General features: G+C 34.1%; 5 protein-coding genes across 6 annotated transcripts; 3 read left to right on the top strand and 2 right to left on the bottom strand.

The window, feature by feature from the left end:
* The first annotated feature begins 3,144 nt into the window (after positions 1-3,144).
* LOC112497197 (uncharacterized) lies at positions 3,145-4,254 on the top strand. The gene is made up of 3 exons (XM_025094943.2): positions 3,145-3,303; positions 3,443-3,502; positions 3,898-4,254. Exons 1-3 carry the CDS (start codon positions 3,145-3,147, stop codon positions 4,252-4,254), a joined length of 576 nt encoding a protein of 191 aa, XP_024950711.2.
* A 1,689-nt stretch (positions 4,255-5,943) lies between these two features.
* Positions 5,944-7,219, top strand: LOC102609529 (hypothetical protein). The gene has a single exon (XM_006468418.4). The coding sequence runs from the start codon at positions 6,000-6,002 to the stop codon at positions 7,011-7,013; it is 1,014 nt and encodes a 337-aa protein (XP_006468481.1). The 5' UTR covers positions 5,944-5,999; the 3' UTR covers positions 7,014-7,219.
* A 392-nt stretch (positions 7,220-7,611) lies between these two features.
* On the bottom strand, positions 7,612-11,990 carry LOC102609812 (hypothetical protein). The gene is made up of 5 exons (XM_006468419.4): positions 10,324-11,990; positions 10,090-10,239; positions 9,270-9,404; positions 8,899-9,093; positions 7,612-8,087 (listed from the first exon to the last, which is right to left on the bottom strand). Exons 1-5 carry the CDS (start codon positions 11,658-11,660, stop codon positions 7,901-7,903), a joined length of 2,004 nt encoding a protein of 667 aa, XP_006468482.2. The 5' UTR covers positions 11,661-11,990; the 3' UTR covers positions 7,612-7,900.
* A 240-nt stretch (positions 11,991-12,230) lies between these two features.
* On the bottom strand, positions 12,231-16,710 carry LOC102610127 (uncharacterized). 2 transcript variants are annotated; one of them, XM_015527132.3, is made up of 4 exons: positions 16,402-16,710; positions 15,157-15,445; positions 14,923-15,039; positions 12,231-14,840 (listed from the first exon to the last, which is right to left on the bottom strand). In XM_015527132.3, exons 2-4 carry the CDS (start codon positions 15,424-15,426, stop codon positions 12,702-12,704), a joined length of 2,526 nt encoding a protein of 841 aa, XP_015382618.2. In that variant the 5' UTR covers positions 15,427-15,445; positions 16,402-16,710; the 3' UTR covers positions 12,231-12,701. The 2 variants fall into 2 exon arrangements, with proteins under 2 accessions (XP_015382618.2, XP_006468483.2); XM_006468420.4 differs by having other exon boundaries at positions 15,157-15,438; positions 16,402-16,709.
* A 2,979-nt stretch (positions 16,711-19,689) lies between these two features.
* On the top strand, positions 19,690-23,196 carry LOC102610952 (pentatricopeptide repeat-containing protein At2g35130). The gene is made up of 8 exons (XM_006468423.4): positions 19,690-19,829; positions 19,942-20,126; positions 20,274-20,506; positions 20,759-21,008; positions 21,125-21,270; positions 21,384-21,589; positions 21,870-21,994; positions 22,488-23,196. Coding segments are annotated over exons 1-8 (1,794 nt in total). The 5' UTR covers positions 19,690-19,827; the 3' UTR covers positions 23,135-23,196.
* The last annotated feature ends 132 nt before the right edge of the window (positions 23,197-23,328 follow it).

Genomic DNA, 23,328 nt, shown 5'->3' with positions numbered 1-23,328 from the left:
TGTTTACTATACATGATAATTGAGCAAAATTAATTTTCTTGTGGATCAAGCCAAAACAAAATAAAAAATACATTCTTATATTACTAGACATATATGAAATATCAATAAAATTGGATCTAATATATAGTTTTATATATATTTAATGTAGTTTCAAACTTTGCTTCTTATTTACACTAAAATATCATTTGGGATTACTGTCGAGGAGGATTAGAAGGATGAAAAATCAATTATCTTACAAACAATTTTAAAAAATATACAAAAAAAATTCAAATTTTGATTTTGAGAATAAATTTTATCCTTAATAAAATTTCACATATATTATCACATATATTACATAAACCCATAATTATTATTATTCAATTTAGAAATAAAAACAATAAATATATAAGGTAATCATTATTATAATGAGTTTTTATTTCATATTTGTAAGTTTTTATTTTTTTAATAACTTTTATAATATTAACTTGTTTTGCATTTCATTTACAAGTATTCTATTTCATTTATATAATTTATATGTTAGTTTATACTTAATGTTGATTTACAAGCTTTCTGTTACATCCATAATTTTTTATGTTTTCTTTACCAATAATACATCATTTTGCTACTCCTATGTTAATTTACTTGTTTTACCTTTTATTTAGAGGTCTTATGTTTTATTTACTTAATTTATGTTTTATTTTATACTTAATATTGATTTACAAGTTTTATGTTACATCTAGAAGTTTATGTTTTGTTTACTAATAATGCATCATTTTACTATTCCTATGTTAATTTACTTATTTTACATTCTATTTATAGGTGTTATGTTTTATTTACTTAGTTTATGTTTTATTTTATTTTATTTACTTAGTTTATGTTTTATTTTACACTTAATGTTAATTTATAAGTTTTATGTTATATTCATGAGTTTTTGCTTTATTTATCAATAATATATTAATTTATTACTCCTATGTTAATTTATTTATTTTACCTTTCATTTACAAGTCTTATATTATATTTACATCATTTATGTTTTATTTTACACTTAATATTGATTTACAAGTTTTATGTTAAATTTATAAGTTTTTGTCATGTTTACCATTAATACATCAATGTACCATTCCTATATAACTTATTTGTTTTACCTTCCATTTACAAGTCTTATGTTATATTTACATAATTTATCTTTTCGCCTTACACTTAATGTTGATTTATAAATTTTATGTTAAATTTACATGTCTTACTTTTTATTTACACAATTTATGCTTAATTACAATATCGATGCCATGATTTCAATTACAGCATTATAGAATCACCCACATAGTTTATATACAAAAAAGTTTGTTGCATTCAAAATATAATTAGTTTCCATCTTAATTATATTGATTTCACCTCATAAATGTGTTGTTTGTTAACTTAGCATTTAATATTCACAACCAATTATTTACTATAAATAATTTGTTGCAATGAATTAATTTGCAAATCTTAATTTCTCTTTGTTTGTATTCACTAGCAATTAAGCACACCAAATACACATAATATCAAGAAGAAATTGAGAGATTATAAGAGTACAACCCAGCTGATAAAATAAATTCATGGCATTATTATATATTTCTTCCATGGGTTTTCCTGAGAGTTTGATCGTAACAATGGTTTTGATAATTTTATCTTTTTCTTTATCAATCAACGGATTGGATTCGGAACCGCGACTACCGGATTTCGAACTTCTTGAAGCGGAGCAGCAACTAAAGACATTGAACAAGCCCTTTGTTAGAAGCATCAAGGTATATGTTTTATTATAGAAAAATATCCACCGTCTATCCATTTTTTCTAACTTTTTAAAAAATATAAAATTCTTTTTTTTTTTGCTGGAATCCACTTAAAGTTATATTTTATTTCACTTTTCCACTTCCGTTTGGAATCCATTAAGAAAACTAACGGAAATTTTTTTTAAAATGATCATTTTACCCCCCAAAATGAAAATTACAATTTCACCCTAAAAATTACCAAAAATAATAAGATTAAATCTAATTATTTTCCTCATCGGTCAATAAAGAAATTAATTCCACAACCATCAAATGCATGATTTTTTTTTAAATATGTCTGTAATTAGAATGCTAAATTATAACAATAGTATTAAAAATAGCTCAATCTCGCAAACCATTAATTGAATTTAAGATAAGTAGAGTTTTATTATTCATTGAGTTATAATCTCTAGTAGTTAAGATTTGTTTATACTTCATTAACGTACCAATAATGATATTCATCATTAAATCTGATTATTTTTGGCATTTTTAGGGTGAAATTGTAATTTTCGTTTTGGGGGTAAAATGATCATTTTTTTTTTAAATTTCCGTTAGTTTTCTTAACGGATTCCAAACGGAAGTAGAAAAGTAAAACAAATTGTAATTTTAGGTGGATTCCAGCAAAAAAAAAATAAAAAATGAATTGTGTATTTTTTAAAAAGTTAGAAAAAACGGGTGGACGGTGGATATTTTCCCTATATTATATCATTTTATAAAATGTCATCATATATTACAGTTTTCGATTATTCATATTATTATATATGTAAATGGATAATCAATTTGATTAATTTATTTATTATTAGACCGAAGAGGGTTATGTCTATGATTGCCTGGACATACATAAACAACTAGCTTTCGATCATCCCTTGCTCAAGAATCACAAAATTCGGGTAACTCCGTCTACTATAATTAATGTAAATTACATTATTGTGTCTTTCTTCTCCTTTTATATATTTATATCAATTACGAGTGAATACAGATGAAGCCTAGTTTTATTACTTTGAAGCCAATCGTAAGTTGTAGTAGTACTCGAGCACCATCATCAATTTCAAACAAGCCATTTGAAAGCGGGATCATCAAAAGGGTAAATTGCCCATTTGATACTGTTCCAATCAAGAGGACTTCCAAAGAAGATTTAATTAAAGCTAAAAAATTTATGGATCAAAATCTAAGCATGTCAAATTTTGATCAAAATCGACCGAAGCCTCCCGGGTTTCACGTAAGTCAATTAGTTAATTACGTCATGTATTAATTTCTTCTATCGCATGTGTGTATATTTTTCGACTTGTTAATTGTTGATTTAATCATTTTATTCTTATACGTATGTCATGCCATAAATTTCAAGTATGCGATAAAAGTAATGCGAAGTAGTCCAAGTGCAAAGCTTATGGGGGTCCAGGCTGATCTTAGTGTGCACAATCCATCTGTTTCAAACCAGCAATTTAGTGCAGGAGGTGTGCACATTCAAAGTGTGACAGAAGCCATTAATCAAACTGATTCCATTAAAACAGGATGGATGGTAAGTGATACATTAAATAATTATATTTCTTGTGTAATTAAACGATTAATTAACCAATTGGCACTATTAATTTCATCAATCTTAATTTGTTTTGTTTTTAATTCTCTTAGTTTTATTTACATATGTCAATTAAGTATAGGTACAACCATCGTTACTTGGGGTTGGGGACACTCAAACTCATGCATATGCTAAATGGACTGTAAGTGATCTTTCCCTTTTGCTAATTATTAAAGTTTTTTTAAAAAAAAAAAACATTTATGTAAATAATTAAGTTGTACGTGTGGTACACGTGTTTCATCAAATACATGCATGCATGCATGCATGCACAGAGCGGTGGAAATAAAAGGTTGTATGAATACAATGTGCCCCGGTTTCGTGCAAGTCCACAGAGAAATCCCCGTTAACTTTATCCTCAGGTGTAGTTTCTGTTGTTGGAGGATCACAATATACTTACGGCTTTTCACTGCTACAGGCATGCATGCTAACTTGATCATTTGAATCATTAATTTCATTTTACAGAAAAGGATATATAATTTGCCATAAAACGGAATTCACTAGCAGAAACAAATTTCGTATGAAAAATTTAATTGACAGGATTCAAATACTGGGGATTGGTGGCTCCAGTACAATTTTGAGAAGCTTATGGGGTATTGGCCAAAGCACCAATTCACGGGTTTGCAGAGCTCAAATAGGGAAATGCCATGGGGAGGAGCAGTTTACAGTGAATCAAGTCCAAGCCCTGTAATGGGAAGTGGTCGTTTTGCGGAGGAAGGTTGGAGATATGCGGCTTTTGTAGCAAATCATGCTTACATGGATGAGTCCCACAACTTGCGTTTTGCTTATGAAAAGGATTTGGAAGCTTACAGTGACACCCCTATGTGCTATCGGTTTGCTCCTTATATGGATTTTGGCTTTTTCTACGGAGGTCCTGGTGGAAATTGTGGAACTTAACAGTAGTATATATATCTTCTTAATTCTAAATTTATTCAAAATCTAGGTTTTAATGAATTTTAAGATGGAATAAATGAAGTTATAAAAAATCCTTTTCCGAGTGAGTTGCCTATTTATTTATAGAAAGCTCATGTTCTGCTTCTCTCTCTCTCTTTTCTTTTTCTTTTCCATTGTGATCTATCTTCCAAAATTTCGCTTCAAGTTAATAAAAGTAAAACTATTTTGCCAAAAATTATCTCCAAATCAAACTTGTCAATTGGAATGGGAACAAGAAAGCAAGTTAGGTGAAAAATGAAAGGGAAGACCCATTTCTTTTTTTGATTGGAATAAAAGGCAATCAGTCCTTCAGTAATCAGCGGAAAAAAAAAAGGAGAGAAAAGAACTAATAATTCACATTTATATTATTGTCTTACATTAATAAATAGTCATTAATTTGTTTATTAATAAACAATATTCTTATATTTATAAAATTATCACTATTTTCAATAGCTTAACATATGCCTCTTAAGCCTCTCTTTTAGTCTCTATTTGACATCATACCACTCTTCTTTGATGATTAGGTGGGTGCAAAGAATTTGTTATCAATTCCTCATTTAATTTATTAGGGATGGGGAGTTGAAGATGCTTTAATCTTCACATGCAACTCCTACCTTTACATGATTGGAAGATATTTTACTCACAATCGAGGAAAGACTTAACGCATGATCACCATGAGTGGCGTAACAATTCTCTCCAGTAACCCCACATATTAAGTGACCATTAACAACCATTTCGGCCTATTAATTTTTCTTTGCCGTTGTCTATATTATAGAAGTGTTCCCAATGACCATTAGTGCAAGTTACCTTATATTCTCCTCTCGCACATGTTGCCACTTTGCCTTGACCTCTCTCCTAAGGAATTGGTTTGCCCGCATATATGGCAATTAATTATAAAAATCAAGATAAAATGTCCTAATTTTGTGACTTAGAGACATGTTATTGTAGTCAAAGATGTTGAAAGAGAAGAGGTGGAATCCAAAAAGGAGGAAAAATCACAGAAGGCATCACATGGTTGCTTTTTACACAAAGGGTACATACATCATTTAACCCTACATTCGTTTTTCAGTTTTTCACTTTCATCATTTACTTTTTAAACTAATCACCTTTATGTTAATCACATTTCGGTCAATTACAAAGACTAAAGTGAAAAACATTAAACACTACCAGTCAATTGCAAAACTTGTGGATCAATTAAAGTTTTTATTCTAAAAGCAAAATAAAAGTATCTTTATATATGCGTTAAATTTGTAACTTGACACGTTATACTTACAACTCTTGTCAAATGCCCCATTGTAATTTGAAGGAATCAGAAACTCTTTTAAGTAATATATAGCAAATAATAGTGTTATTCATTTGGTGATCCCAATGCTTCAAAATTGCTAGTTTAAGAGTGGGCACAAAATACATAATATTTTTGTTAGGTACCCCAACTTCTTTATTTAATATCTCAATTGGAATCAAGAGTGGAAAAAACAAAAGGGGAGGCAACACTGTTATCATAAAAAAGTAAGACAATGATGGACAATGAAATTATGTAAACATGCAAGCCACTGTCCACCGGAAAACAAATTAATTATTATAAAAGAGAATCTCACCCACCCATTAACTCATGCAAACTACCCCTTAATTAGGCCCTTCTACTCTTTATAAGAAAACTAATTCTCTAACTGTCAATAGAAGCAGCAGCAGCAGCAGAAACAACGACAATGATACTGCAAAAGCTGCCTTACTATTTCCTCTTGCTATCTCTCAGTTATGCTCCTTCTCTGGCCTTTTCTTTTAGCCAAAGCAAGGAATTGTTCAACCAAGCTAAAAATTATGAGGGCTCTTCCGATCTCGTTAATCTTGAATATCACATGGGTCCTGTCCTTGCATCTCCAATAAATGTGTACATAATTTGGTATGGCGATTGGAGTCTATCACAACAATCCACTATCAGAGATTTTCTCTATTCATTTTCTTCTCCTGCCGCATACCCTTCTGTTGCTGATTGGTGGCGAACCGTTAGGCTGTACACTGATCAAACAGGATCAAACATCACTGGAAACATCGTCCTTTCAGGGGAGTTTTATGATACAAGATACTCCCATGGGGCCTATCTCAGCCGCTTAGACATGCAATCCATCATCAGAACTGCTGTCAACAAGAGAGCAATGGCTCTTAATCCTCACAGTGGCCTTTACTTGGTGCTAACATCTCATGATGTTCAAGTTCAAGATTTCTGTAGAGCTGTTTGTGGCTTCCACTACTTCACATTTCCAAACATTGTTGGTGTCACTGTGCCTTATGCTTGGGTTGGTTACAGTGGAGCTCAGTGTCCAGGCATGTGTGCCTACCCATTTGCATGGCCCGGTTATTCAGGCAGCAGCAGCTCACCACCAAGAAACAATGAAGGGCACAACATAATGCGCGCACCAAATGGGGACGTTGGGGTGGATGGAATGATTAGTGTGCTAGCGCATGAGCTTGCGGAAGTATCAAGCAATCCTCTGGTGAACGCTTGGTATGCCGGAGATGACCCCACGGCGCCTACCGAGATTGCAGATTTGTGTCTGGGTGTGTATGGATCTGGCGCTGGTGGAGGATATGTGGGAAAAGTGGACAAGGATACGTGGGGGAATGCCTATAATGTGAACGGAGTGAGGGGAAGGAAGTTCATGGTGCAGTGGGTATGGGATCCTGTGAAAAAACGTTGCTATGGACCTAATGCCATAGATTAGAGCTCAGAGGTGTGTTTTCTTGTACATTATTTTCTATGATAATTTCAGTTCTTATTCAGATTGCAAGATGTGGGGTTAAAAAAAGACATAGGAATCATATCAAGCTAAAGCTGGCATGGTGTTGGAATCGCCTTCCCCTGCTTGCTTTCTTTGCTTATGCTTTTCAGAATTCATTTCAGAGGAATTTGATGCTTTTGCTTGTTTCATTCATGGCTACTTTCTGTATACGCAACAAAATATGTAGAGAACAATTTTCAATCATGCATATGCTGAAAAAGATGACCAATTGCGTACAGTACATTGTTTTAATTGCAAAATAGAAGTAAATAAAAAAGTACCATTAATCCCATTTCAAACACCATCTACTAGCCTGAAGGAATTCAGTGGATTAAAAAATTAAAATCAACTCACAGTTTGACCATAATGATTCAATCTACTTTATATACTTTAATAAACAGTGAATAATGCTTTTCACCTGTGTCTTCCAAAGAAAAAACAATGACAAACTGCTCCACAAGCAAAATGCTTAAATAAACTACAATTGCTTTCGGAACTTCATTTTCCTAAATTCTGCCCAGAACTGAGTTTCTGCCATAAATACATGAACAGCATTATTATTTTTTTTTCCATTTTGCTGAAAAATAATGTAACATACAAAAGCCCAATACCATACTTTACAACTACATGTATAGACTTTACAACTACATGTATAGACTTTACAACTACATGTATAGCCTGCTACTCATGTTTATATCCACTTTACTAAGACGGTTCAAACACTAATGATTTCTTGGATCAGTCAATAGAAAAGAATGCTGTGAAGAAGCAACTTTTCTTTCATCCTAACTTGACCAATTTTAGACAACACTTGTGGAATTATGAGAAATTCATAACACATCAAAACAATGAATACAAGATTTATCAATAAGCCTGGCAACAAGGCTCTCGGGTTCAGGAATAAGCGCAGAGGTCATGCTGTTCCAGAAATGAAACGTTAATGACCCACCAAGAATCCTTTTGAATAGAGCATCTTGTTGAGCTTTTTCACTCTTTGTCGCTGAAGTGACGAAATACCTGTTTGCATTGAAGATGAATTATGTCAAAAATGAGAAAGTGTTGTTAAAACCAAAAGCACTCAACATTTAAATGGTTGAGCTGTAAAAGAATGGATTTGTGCACAAGCATAAACCAGACAAACATAAATACAAGAGCAAAAAGGCGAATGAAGATAGTAATGATTTAATGGCAAAATCATAATTTATAAAGCAGCATAAGAAGTTAACTTATCTTTCATTGTGAAAAAGAAATCTAACTTATGGATTCAGTGGTTACAGAGCTATGCAAAGCTTAAGCCACACTTGAGCTTCAGCACAAAGCAGAGCACTGAGCATGTGCTAGGATGTTATATTGCATATTCTATAACCACATGCAACTATTGTGAATCATGGTCAACCACTAGTATACAAAACATGCTCAATTTCTGAAAAATAAAATGGTCCCCATATATATGGTAGTAGTCAAACCCAAAAGCAGACAGAAGTTCTTTCCCGACCATTAAGGCTCGAAGATACTAATAGAAGTCCCAAGTCTAACAAAATGATTAGGCAAAACTCTATGAGACATTTTGGCAAAACACAATTATTCTCCAAATCATCATGATAAAATAAATCAGTACAATAATATATAAGTACACAATTGCAGATCAGCAAAAATAAGATCAGTAAGATAGGTTTCACTATTACAGGTCCAGATAACCATCCCTGTCTAGGTGGTTAATGCAATTACCAAGAGCAAAGGCAAAATATTTCATATTCCCAATATGTTGAATGAATGTATGCATGAACATAGGTCATAAACAAGAAATGGTAAGAATATGGAATATTACCTTGAGATATTCTGTGGACTGATGGGGAAGAAAAAGAAAGATGGCTGTACGTTTAACTCAAATTTTTTACTGTAACTATTATCTACACTCCAGAACCTTCGGGCAACTCGTTGCAAGAGATCAGCACCATTCCATCTCAAACGGGTTTCATCATATGTCAAATAGAACTCTTTTAAGCACTCCAATATGAAAGGACTGCAGAGAAAAGATATGCAAATCTCAAAGCTAGAAATGCAATTGTAGCAACGAAAGATAATTTTTTTTGCCCCTCATGTAAAGCTCCTTTTTTTTTTCCAAGTAATGACAGAAATCAAGATGGTTTCACACCCTCCAAACCATCCCATTAACTAAAGAGCAAACACCATTAATACCTGTGCTTTCTAAATGCCATTACAGCACCATTCAAAGAACTTCCAGGAAACTTATCCTCCATGCCAACAGAATTGTTAAGTGAAGACAATGATTTCAGAACTATAATATCAGAATCCATATAGATACCTCCATATCTGAAAAATCCAACAAATTTTATTTCAACTCAGTATACTCTGGTACTCAAAAGGATAAATGTTAATATCTAGAAACGATCACAATTCAATATAGCAATGGACAATGGACAATAAAATACCAACAGCTAAAGTACAATATGAAATTATTATGAACTTGAGCAAACAAGAAGATGATCCGGGTTTTCTCTAATCCCATTTCCTGGTCCAACCAAAGTAAATTGCTTAACATTGTCAGAAAGTACAGATGAGAGATTGCAGTCTTTGCAGATTTTTTCTTCCTTTGTCGGGTGGAAAGCAGTCTAAAGAAAATTTAAATAATCTAACTTGAATAGTAAGCGAAAATTTCTTCCTATCAAAGTGCACAGGGCTTAAAAAAGGTAGGAATGACTTCTCTTGCATGAAAATGAAGAAACTAATAAGTAGGTGTGTCATTGTTTTTCACTACTACTTTTATTTCTCATAGTTCATTTTAGAAAATCATTTTCAAGACACTTTTCATAATTTCCCAAATTGTACTCTTTATATACCTAGACTTTCATGTATTTCCACATAAAATGAGGATCATTAAACTGAAACCAGCCAAAATTTCCAGGATATAGCCCAAAGGCAATCATTAAATTCTGAAGATATAAATTTAGAGTCCATTTGCCAAAATAAAGATGCATATATAAATAAGAAAGCTTACTTGTAGAGAGCAGCAAGCCGGACAAGCTCACTATAGTGAGTATTATAAAACTTTGTCTTTCTCCATTCAAACCAAACAGAAGCAAATTCATGGGCTGGTGTATCTTTCAGTAGTTCATCGAGATTCGGCATGGCAACAGCAACTTTAAAACTGAAGAATAAGTTCTTCAATCAACCACACATATTGAAACATAACAAATAAATCTAATAGACAAAGAATATCATGTGCTCTTACCCATCCTTCACAAAGCTGTCTTTGAAAAAGTCGAGCTCGATTGTCTCAGAAAACACCACAACACAAGCATCTCGATGGTGGAAAAGCACACTCTCCAGTCCCCTTTGATGCCTCACACTATACATCCAAGGAGGTGAATTCCACACCATAAAAACCCGCATATCACATTTGCCCTTCCTGAAAAATGCATCCATAAAATTTGAAAATGAAAGTCTAGGATGTAAACCAGGATAGTAACCCCATCTCTTTCCATCTGCATATATGTGACTTGAAAACTCATTCTTACTCTGATAAGCCTTAGAATCTCTGACTGCCTCATCAGTCTTAGAACTCTCATTTCCTCTTGCACTCAGATACTTGTTAGAGTCATTTATCTCCTTATCATATAATTCACCAGTAGCATTGCCGCTACTCTCATCTTTTACATGCTCCTCATTGTTCACTCTCTTGCTATACGACTCATTATTGACACTATCATCCAAAGTCCTACGTTCCGCCCTCTTAATCTCACTCCTCCGACCCAACTCCTCTCTACCGTTTCCTCTAAAATTCAGATTCCCACTACTATCTAAAACTCCCAAAGGCTTCTTCCCAATAAACGGAACAAGCTTAAACTCATTCAGCAACAATTTCTGCAACACTTTGTCACCCCTAGTAAGTCCACTAATCCCAACCCCATCTGGGTCCTGCAACAAAGGATTATTCATTGGATTCAAAACCTCTAAATGAGATTTAAACATCTTATCTCTCCTTAAGAACTCGCCCTTTTTATCAAACCACTCGCCCCATTTCTCTCTTAAAGGAGACTTCCCCTTCCCCGTCTTCAACAGCAACGCATCCTCAATATCCTTCACTAAAGTCATCTTTCTCCTCACCTCATCATCGACGGGAAAATCATCTGATCCAAACGCGGTCTTACTTTTATCCTCGACATTCGACTGTAGAGTAGTAAATCCCGAGTAGTCAAAATCCCAGTCATCGATTGATCTCTTGTTGAATGCGCGTCTTATGGAGCCAGACAGGTGATCGAAGTAATAACTAGATGAAGACATCTTGGGCTTCTCTTCGTTGTCGACAACGACGTCGTTGTCGTCGAGGGTGTCCAGCTCGTCGATCTTGTCCACGTTGTTGTCATTGGAGTCGTCGGAATCGGAGAGGAGGGGATCGATGAAAACGGCGTCGTCTGACGCAAGTTGGTGGTGACGGAGAATTTGGTTGGGCTGGGAGAGGCGAGTGTGGAGAAGAGATACAGAAAGGAGGAGGAGGAGTGCGGCGATCAAGGCGCATACTTGCGCTCCGTAACGGGGCCGCCGCCGTGCCCTTAGTGTTCGTAGCATGTTTTCAATTAACGTTGTCGAAGGATTATAGACATTGCTAGCCTGAGCTGAGTTTTGACAGCTTGTAATCAAACGCTTTCTTCACTCAGCGAACTGAACTGATGAATTGATTGAATTGAGTTGAAGCAAGGAAAGGCGCTTAACTTAACTTACTAATTAATTGTTATTATTTTAAATCTTTCAGGAAAAATTATGAATAATAAATAAATGATTACTATTTTTTTTTAATACTCATTGATGATATATATAATATATTGCTTTCCTTTCAATTCAAGAAGAATTCTGATGATTTTTTTTTAAACAAGTAATAGAAGAAGAGAGAAAAAAAAAAGAAACTATGAATTAAAATTTTGAAAAAGGAATTGATTCAATAATTATTCTCGGTCATGATATTTTGAGAGAATAAAACTAATTTATCAAAAAAAATTTAACCTGTAGATATTTTTCATCAAAACAGTCATTTCTCTGAAACAGATAAGAATATACAGGCTTAAACTATGCAGTTTTAAAACTAATTAAACTCAATTAACTGTAATGATTTAATAAAAATCAATCCTTGAAAACACTCCATTCTCTCCATCCATTACTTTTTCATTTAACCTTGAAAAGAAAATAGAATAAAAGGAACCCTTAAAATTCAGGCACCTGGTAACAAAACCAAAAGGTATCAGCTAAGCTACTAATCCTAAAACAGATCAAAACCAACAGACTGCTATGTTCCTTTGTTGCTAAACTTGAAACGCCAAATCACATCCAGACCATGAACATGTCTAACTATTACTGTATACATATATCAAAGAGAGCCATTTCTAGTCAAAGTCTGTTCACTAGATTCAGACCTGTAGCAGACAAAATTTCATTAGTGCTCATAGTCAGTCAGCAAAGTGGTTGAATTCATTTGAGCCCTTGTCAAAAAAATATTCCAGGTGCTTCAATAAGTCAGCGGCATATGTTCCATTCACGGGTGTTAAGTTCCTTCACCTTTCATCGTTTACACAAATATCTGCAAGTTGTAGGGATAATCTTGAGTTATTTGTTGTTTCAGATTGTCTGGTATTGCCCTGCGGTGATTTCACCCTCACTCGAAAGAACCGAATTTTTGTCATCATCATTTCGTAATATGTCCACTTTGCAGCCTTTGCATCGACTAGCTATGACTTCTTCACACACCCTCTCAGATTTAGTAGCTTGATTATCCGATTCATTCACCAAGTCAACATCATTTGCACCATCCAAGTTAGCATTTGAATCCGACTCCTGTATGTTCCTAGAGCATTCAATTTCACCAGATGCAATCCCATAATGACTTCTTTCACATGCCTCAAGCGATGACTCTTGTTCAAAAGAGTGGGTACTGCCATTGAGATCTTGAAATAATCCATCCACTAATGAATCCTTGTTTGTCGGTATGTCAACGTCATTTGCACCATCCAAGTTAGCATTTGAATCCAACTCCTGTATGTTCCTTGAGCATTCAATTTCACCAGATGCAACCCCATTATGACTGCTTTCACATGCTTCAAGTGATGACTCTTGTTCAAAAGAGTGGGTACTGCGATTGCAATCTTGAAATAATCCATCCACTAATGAATCCTTGTTCATTGGTTCTTCCACAGAAATTGAAGATGGTATGGATCTGATGTCAACATTTTTGGACAATTCTTTTCCAACTTGAATAACATTACTAAATGTAGGCCCACAAGTTTCCACAGTTTCTTCTACTTCACAATTTGAGACTCTTTCAGCTTCAACAATATTGTCTTCATGTCCGACATGACTCAGTACACACAACTGCTCAATTTTTTGAGGAGTGTCAACATTGATACTTTTGTCATCAATCAACTGATTCTTACTGAAATCTGGCCTAATCAACTTCCTCTTTTTTTGCAATCCATCAGCACAGCCCTCAGTCTCTGCTCTCCAACCACAACCACCAATCTTACTATCACCATCATGACTCTTTCGCATTTCACTGCGACGCTTAAAATCCACAAAAGGTGTCTTTCCAGCTAATTGGTCACTAATCTCTTCATTGGCAGTAATATCATTCATGCTCACCTCATCTGAAATCTTCTTGAAATGATCCTTCAATAATTTTGAATCAGGAGCGGTTTTTCTCTTTTTCCTAAAATCTGCGGTGTCAAGTTTGATTAACTGTCTATCCTTTCTCATTTTCAGCCACTGGTAGTGGCTTTGGTGCAGCATTGACATCACATCATCCACTGAAGTATCCATACTGTCTTCATCTACCCTGACAAGGGTGTCATTTTCTCTTATGCATGCTTTTGGAGCCAAAGCTAATCGTGAAAACACACTTTTTCGGTTCTTTTGACAATCAGAATACATTATTCCAGAATTTTGGCAGACATCAGGCTTCAATGAAGAACTATCATGGAGGTCTGTGTTACTGAATTTGACAGGAGCAACAGGACCTTGGAGCTGGCTCTGACCCTCTTTCAAATTAATTCCAAATTGCAGCGGTTTCTGATCATTTTTGTCTAGTGATGCTTCATGACATCCATAATTAAACACAAAAGAGGGATACTGACTGGGACTAAAGGAATAAGCACCCACATTCATTCCATTGCAATTTCCAACATCTGAAAAAGGGACAGGACTAGGTCTTGGAAGGGAAAAGCCCCTATGACCCTCAATCTCAGATGGATTTGTTGCCATGTTTCCAGAATAAGAAGCCTCCAATGATGGCATCCTAATCCCCTGGGAGTTCCTATAAAGGTTGGGGGATGGTATTGGAGCACCATAACCTAAAGCAGAACAAAAATCTGGGCACCTTGCACCTCTTGGCTCTGTGTATGGGACAGCATGAATAACGGGGCCCTCTGGATCATAAGGAAGACAGTTCATGGATTGTGGTTCCATTGGGCGACAAAATGCTGAAGATGGCTCAAATTGACAGTGAACTGATGAATCTGACGGTAACCTATAATCATCAATTACTCTTCCAACACTGCCTAAGCGAGCACCAAAATGGTCAGTGGAGATTACTGATTCATGACTACTGTCAGCATCACGTTCATCTTCCCCTTGAGTACTTGTGATAGACCTATCTTCGGCTGCTCTTCTAAATTTGTCTATGGAGTACCCAGCAGCTTTACATCTTGAAAAATGTGTCTGGGGCTTTATCTTTTTCAAACTGAACAGATAGAGCAGCTTATGAACCTACAAGATTGCATGGAAAGAGAAATTGATAAAAAACCCATCTTTATTTCACTGAGGTCAAATTAATGGACAACAAACAAACCTGAACTTCAGACAGCCCAAAATTGAACTTTTTTGCTGAGTAGTAATTTTCTTTGATTGCCTCACCAAACTCATCTTCAGAAAGTGGGCTGCAGTGCCACAAATGCGTGAACTTCACCTACAAAGAGAAGGGGAAAAATCCTCATAAAAGAATCAAATAATATATAAAGCCTTTTGTCAAGCCCTAGGAGAAAAAATGGCCATAAATGAAATATACAAATCCATAGGACCACACCTGTGCAGGGAATTGCTTCCCAGAAGAAAAATATGCGTGGGGAAGAATATTCATTGCACCATCTGAGCTTGCTTGATAAACGCCATGAAGTTCTCTCCTCTCATATTCAAACAGAAACAAAATCATACCAGCTTTAATTTGTTTCACGAAAGGGGCTAGCCCAGATGGGAGACCCAATAGCTTTCGTCTGAAACACTCTTCTTTTGTTCCAGTGTTTGACATGAATATTGCTCCAAACTCTGGAACACATCCAGGCCACTTGAACTCCATTGTTGCCCTTAACTACAATCTGTCAAATTGAATAATGTTAACACCAATAACAACCACAAAATCAGGGTATATAAGCTCTGCTACAGCCAAAAAAAAAAAAGACACTTCTTGTTTCAAAGAAGGAATTAATTTTCAGGATTCTGAAAAGTATTATAACTTCAGGGCATCAGGGCAGGCTATCAGAGCAGGTACACAGCGAACAAAACAGTGAAAACAGTAGAAAATATAAAGGGCCAGACAAGGAGGAAATACACCATACACATGTGCTAGCTACAAACATCACTCTTATGGTTTGCATCTGCTTTAAGATATCAAAAGATGTTCATTTTTCAGTATGCCAATAAGGGGGGAGAAAAGGCTTCTAAACTTAAATCTTATTAATTTGCAGGATTAGGGGTAAATATTTAGACAACTTTATTTGCTAAAACCCCCCTCCTCCATCCCAAACCCACATGGATAAACATATTCACTTTGAGCATATTAAAAATCATATTGACCATTTAAATGTTTATGAATCTACGGCTAAGAGAATGAAAACCATTAGTTTTCATCAACAAAATATAAGTTGGCAGAACCTATCAAGCATATTCACAGTTAACACAGAAAGTAGATTTGCAAAAAATTTAAACAAAGAGTGTCTTTTAACGAAATCAAAGACCATTTAGTTTTACACCAAAACCCCAAACCAGAGACATTGACCATCAACTATCAGGCCAACCATAGCACCGCCGTGACATGCCATTGGCCGCCACAACTACAAATCACTTGCCAATATCAATGAAAACACACACATTAACTTATAAATACATAAACCAAACACAAGTCATAATCTATTCATAACTTCAGAATCTTAGAACAATGAAATAGCATCAAAACAGTAAGCACGGCAGCAATGGCAACAAGGCAAATATCACTTAAATTTACAGTAGCAGACACCGTCATTATCAACAACAACAAAAACATTCGCTCTTTTACCGATCAAGAATCCAGCGGCGCCGCCGGCCGTTCGAACGGAGTAACTCGCCGCTTTCGCTCTCTCTCTCGACTTGGCGGATTTAAGCAACGAGAGTTGTCTCTTTATCTACTTCTTTTTTTTTATTGAAAATTGATATTGCCCTCAAATTGAAATCAATAGAGTGGCAATTTTCTTCTAAAAATAATAAAATCTATTTTTTTTTTTTAAATACTAAACAATGTATCTCACTATCTCATACGTGGTGTTGTCGCTGCGGCAATTTTGGCTCCATGACGTTAGAACAGATGTTATAAGAAGATAGACGGAATGACCATCCAATTCATTATGCATATATATATATATATATGTATGTATATGTATGTCTATATGTATATATATATATATATATGTGTGTGTGTGGTTCTGTAAACAGCGACGTTTTAGTTGTGTTCACGAAAAGCAAATCTCTGTGTGTTGTCTAATATTAATAAAATAATGGGCATATGCCTGACCTACCCCACCAAGATTTCCTCCTGACGTATTATCAAATTCTCCTCTCGTGTAGCTCGAAAAAAAAAAATATCGTCTCGTGAAGAGATGCATGAAGTTTACTTTTGAGGCGATGTTTGGTATTTGAGTTACTGTTAAAACAATTATAGTTAAGGTGAGGCGAAATCATCAAATTTCTACCTAAATTTATTTTTAAAAAAATTTAAAAATTTAAAATTATGTTTCACCATTCACATTCTTTCTATCTACTTTATAATTGTATATTATCTCCCTACTCTTATATTTGATGAACTAAACACTTAATTTCATACTCTTTCGAATTTATTTTTTGGCATTTCTTAACATATTATGACCTATATTTCATACTTCATATATAGAAGATGTTTTTCTTTATTTTGATATTCATTATCTTTTGTGTTTAGTAGATATTAATTTCTTGATATTTAATAATTTTCATGACCGATAAAAATTTAACAATATCAATTTTTAAATAGTAACTTTTATTCTTTTTAGGTAATGATATCAACTATTTGCCATTAAAAAAATATATCTGAATGAATTAATGAGAATTTGTTGAATTGAGAAGAGAAAAGCAAAAGGTTTACTTATAAAAAAAAATTACTTAGATAATAAAATTCTCAATTAAAAGAGGGTATAGAAAGAGAATTGGTCCGTTTAAATATCCCCACCTAAAAGTTAATATTGTGTATAAAATATAATTTTAAAATACAATAATTTTGATAAACATTAATAAGAATATTATAAAATTTTCATCGTATAAATATAGAATCTAATTTACTAAGCTTAGAAGCCACAATAGCCAGCCAATTAGGGATAGATCAGCATGGTGATGGATACTGGCCGTGGCACCGATAAAAAAAAATGAAAAAATAAATTAATATATTAATCTTGTTTACTAAATTATAAGTTAAAAAAAACCCCTAAATTAGTAGTCTTAATATCTTTAGTGTTTTGTATGCTAGCTATTACGGGAAATAGTTTTATCAAAAATGCCTCTAAAATCCTACTAATTTATTATAATTTATTTTTTCTCATAGGTAGTAACAAATCATAATTCTCTCCACTGATTTAATATTCACTTTAAAAATATATCTTTCAACTCATTTATAAATTTGTTGTTGTTCCAATCTTTGATAATATTAGCTTATTATTTAGTTTCTTTCTTTTATTTCTTAATTAATATTTCATCTTTTTTTTTATGGTTTAGACTTTAGATAATTGGATGGGGGACGAGAATCACATCAGTTAAACACCAACATGGAATATTACATATTAACATATTTTCATTTTTTGAAGTATGTTATTTTTAAATGATGTTAATATATTTTTTTGTACATTTTTTCACGCTGCTGCTACAACTGAAGTTTCCAACTTCTGTCCCCTAAAAATAGTTAGGTCATGTTTGGCTTCTAGAAAAGGGAGGAGAGGAAAAAAGTGGAATGGAGAGGAAGAGAGAAGAAAGGAATGGAGAAAAGTAGTGAAATTAGATTTTGTTGTTTGGTTTGATATAAAATTTAACAAGGAAATGAATTATAATTTTTTTCTTTAGACTAATTTACCATTTACCTTAAATATTTAATTATTTATATTATATATATATATATATATATATATATATATATAAATAAAATGATGGTCCGGTGGCCGGCGGTGAAGGCCTGGCGACTTTCCGGCTCCTTTCCGGTGAAGTCCGGTGGGATTCCGGCGACGTCCGGCGGTGATCCGGCGAAGCCTGCGGTGGTCCGGCAACATGCCGGCGAACGTCCGGCGTGGTCCGGCGACTTTCCGGTAGTAGTCTGGCGACTTTCCGGCGGTGATCCATTTATAATATTAAATCAATAAAATAATAATTATTAATAACATTAAACAAGTTAAAAAGTTGAAGGGTAATTTTAGAAACTTTAGTTTCTAACATAAGAGGAATTTAAATTCTTCACTACTTGGTGTGGAATTCAAATTCTACATTATGATGGATATTAAATTCTAATGGAAATTAAATTCTTATATATTTTGTCAAACCAAACAATAAAAATAGAAAGAGAATTTAAATTACTTTTCTCTCATCTATTCTCTCCTCTCAACCAAACACCACCTTAATATTTATTAACAACTGAAGTTTCCAACTTCTGCCCCCTAAAAACAGTTAATGTTTATTAAATAGTTTAATGTTATAAGTTGTAACTTTAAACTATAACTAGTTAATTTCAATACCAAACAAGGCTTGAATGACAATAATTTGAAACAATTTCATACCAATAAAATGTTGTACAAACTAATGTAACCTATGGACTTCAATGCAGTGTTCTTTATATTTTAATACATCAGAGTTTTTAGCTATTTCATCTTTTAAATATGGGTGATTCATTTAGTATATTTTGTGTTGCTCTTGGTTCTAATATTTAGTTTTATTATAAAATAAAGTAGCTCATTCACAATCAACATCTAAGTTGAGTTCACTATCGCTTCGTTATATAATTTAGCTCAATTTAGTCCATCAAAATTATAACGCATGCTTTATGATCATATCTGACACTTCGAAAAATTTAAAATAATATGAGATAAACATGAATAAATTTCTTTTTTTAAGACTAGAAACACAAATAATTGAAAATAAATAAACTCAAATAGTTTATTTGCTAAATCTCTACTATAAAAGTGAGAGTTAATTTGTTTTACATTTATGTGTTATTTTTCAATAAAAAAAAAATAGTGATTCTCCCATGGCACGTGCGGAGTGTGTGGGAATAGAAATATTGCCGTTGTTCAATCTTATGATTCGCACGTACAAATAATACAAACAAAGTAGCCAACCGTCTGTTTCTGGAACATTTAAGATATTTTGAGTTCGTTATCTTCAAACTAAAATCATCTCTTTGTGATCTCTCAACATTCAAACTTAACTCTTTATCGCTTCCATGTAAGTCTAATCCTTCAATCTTCTCTATACGAATTAATACATTCGTTGCATTACTTCCTTTTGCATTTTAATTTCCTGTCAGTTTTAGCTAATCTTGATGGAAGTTTTGTAGGTTGACTGCTGGAAACACACTGAATGGAATTGTCATACGACCAAGAAGCTGTAACTGTGATTTTAGATGTAGAGCTAGCAACTCCACTGGAGTTTCAGTTAAGAAGTATAATAGAGATGGCTTTTTCATTGACAAAAATGGCAAATTGAGAAGCTTCAATCACAAAAAGCTCTCCAGGAAACGATGTAATGCAAAATTTCACTAACTATTTTTACTACTACTTTAATGTAAGCGTGCATGCTCTTGCATATGCCTCTTCTCATGTATATTTTCATTTATTACAATTAAAGTGTGTATTATATTTGTATCATAATGTTAGTGCTTCTGCACAGGCGGTTCGTTGAGGGGAAAAGGATGGAAGTATGGATCCGGGTTCGTTGATGGAATTTTCCCAGTGTTGAGCCCCACTGCTCAGCAGATTCTGAGATTTGTACAAAGGGAAGTGGATTCCAATACAATTTGGGATGCTTTTGATTCTCTTCCTCCTACTCATGCCACGTGGGATGATCTTATTAATGTATCCGTTCAACTTCGGTTGAATAAAAAATGGGATCCAATTGTCTTGGTAAGAAATTCAAAAATTTTGCTTTACTATTACTTGTTCTATCTTCATAAGTTGAAAATATGTGTCTGCATTTGATGAATCCCTATGATGGGTGTCTGCATTTGTTGATGATGCATGTGTGTCAAAATTTCTAAAAGAGGGCCAAGCATTTTAAGAACAAAGAGTATGGTTTCATATCATCATTTATTTGATTTTAAAAGTAATTTTCAATATATAGACTGTCAACAAGTGTAACACCTAAGGGATTTCCAGATATGTGAATGGATACTGAAGAGGAGCTCCTTCCATCCAGATGTCATGTGTTTCAATTTGCTTATAGAAGCTTATGGCCAGAAGTCTCTACATAAGAAGGCAGAATTCACCTATTTAGAACTTCTGGATTCTCGATGTATCCCTACTGAGGACACTTATGCACTTCTTCTGAAGGCCTATTGCATGTCTGGGCTGCTAGAGAAAGCTGAAGCAGTGTTTCGCGAGATGCGAAAGTATGGCCTTCCCCCAAGTATGATCCTGTATCAATTTATCAAAATAATTACTAACTCAATTTATATACTTGGTATACATGTCACCAAGTGTAATGTGAATTTATCATGCTGAAGTATCATTGATTTTGTTCAGGTGCAGTTGTGTATAATTCTCACATTGATGGACTACTGAAAGGAGGAAACCCTCAAAAAGCTGTTGAGATTTTCCAGAGGATGAAACGAGATTGCTGCCAGCCATCTACCGAAACTTACACATTGATGATCAACTTATATGGGAAGGTGAGCCAAATCTTATTTAGTTTTATTTATGCCTCTTACTGCCCCTATCTTTTTACTGAAGTTTGTTATTTTTACAAACTGTGAGGTTCATATACGCACGTGCTTTTGTGCAGGCGAGCAAATCCTTTATGGCCTTGAAGCTATTTAATGAAATGAGAAGTCATAAGTGTAAACCAAATATCTGCACATATACTGCTCTAGTTAATGCATTTGCTAGGGAGGGACTTTGTGAGAAGGCAGAAGAAATATTTGAGCAGCTGCAAGGAGCTGGAATTGAGCCGGATGTGTACGCTTATAATGCCCTAATGGAAGCTTACAGGTTGATCTCCCGTATGGTAGCATTATGTCTTAATTATTCAATCTAACGATTTCTGTCACCGGCATATATTAGAGATGCTTAATTATACCAAGGATGATATAATACATATACAAGAAATATGCAAAAATTTATTAGGATTGAATGGTAAAAGTCAAATGATGGTCAGGATTTGATTGTTTGAGAAGTTATTTAGGAAATAATAATTTATTTACGTTTTCATATTCACTAAAACAATTGGTCGTATTGCTCACAAAATACATCGGCTCTATTGTCCCAACAGTCGTGCAGGTTATCCTTACGGGGCTGCTGAAATATTTTCACTCATGCAGCACATGGGTTGTGAACCAGATAGAGCTTCTTATAATATTATGGTAGATGCTTATGGCAGAGCTGGTCTTCATGAGGGTAAATGCTCATACAGCTTAGTTGAATTGTCTGTCAAACATTACCCTGCATAATTTCTTCGCGAATCACTACAATTTTGCCATGAAAGTCATATTTTGAATCCTAAAGACAGATTTCTATTTCTAGTTCACCCTTTTCTTATGCAATATGTAACCTTTAATTCACAAATTTTTCCTCACGCAAGAAACTTCCCAATGCTATAAGTACCTCAGTCTCAGATATTGACATCAAGTTTATTATCCAACTGTAATATTTTGTGTCTACTGCTGGAAATTGGCACATCAAATTCAAAATGTACTCACTTGAGCTATATTTTAATAACAAATGAAGAAGCCCCAGTGCACGACTTGTGACCTTTGTGTAGCTCAACGAGCACCTCATTCTTGGAATTTTAATTATCTGCCATACCCATCCCATTTTATGCTGATTAATTTTCTTCTGCTTCAACACACGCCAAATTTGTTTGTTTTCATATTTTCTATATATTTTTCAGACGCACAGGCCGTGTTCGAGGAGATGAAGCGGCTAGGCATAACCCCAACAATGAAATCACACATGCTCCTATTAACTGCTTATTCAAAAACTGGCAATGTAGCTAAATGTGAAGGCGTTATAAACCAGATGCACAAATCTGGGCTCAAGCCAGACACTTTTGTTATCAACAGTATGCTGAACCTGTACGGCAGATTAGGCCAATTTGAAAAGATGGAAGAAGTCTTAACAGCAATGGAGAAAGGATCATATGCAGCTGACATCAGTACGTACAACATCTTGATCAACATATACGGGCGTGGAGGATTCATCGAGAAAATGGAAGGTCTGTTCCAGTCACTTCCTGCCAAGAGGTTGAAACCAGATGTTGTAACCTGGACCTCCAGGTTAGCTGCATATTCGAGGAAGAAACTGTACAGAAGATGCTTAGAAATTTTTGAAGAAATGATTGATGCTGGTTGCTACCCAGACGGAGGAACAGCCAAAGTTCTAATCTCAGCTTGTTCAAGTGAAGATCAAATTGAGCAGGTTACTACTCTGGTTAGAACAATGCACAAAGATATGAAGACTGCTTTACCTATCTACTTTAATTTATACGGGGAGAAAGGTGTTGCCAGATCAAATTTGGGTCAATACATAGGCAACTAATAATATGAATCTGCAGAACAAATGTACATAATTTTGTTAATAATATTCATGACTTGTCAATATCTTGGGAGTATATTCTTTCTCAAATTAATTAGACCATTTGTTATCTGAGAGTCCGTTAACACTTTCTTAAAATATTGCAATACACAAATAGTAAATGTCACCCAAATGGCCAAATTACTCCTGATCCCAAT

Source organism: Citrus sinensis, chromosome 2, assembly GCF_022201045.2.
Source record: "Citrus sinensis cultivar Valencia sweet orange chromosome 2, DVS_A1.0, whole genome shotgun sequence".
Lineage (NCBI taxonomy): Eukaryota > Viridiplantae > Streptophyta > Magnoliopsida > Sapindales > Rutaceae > Citrus > Citrus sinensis.
This window is presented reverse-complemented; position numbering and strand designations above follow the sequence as displayed.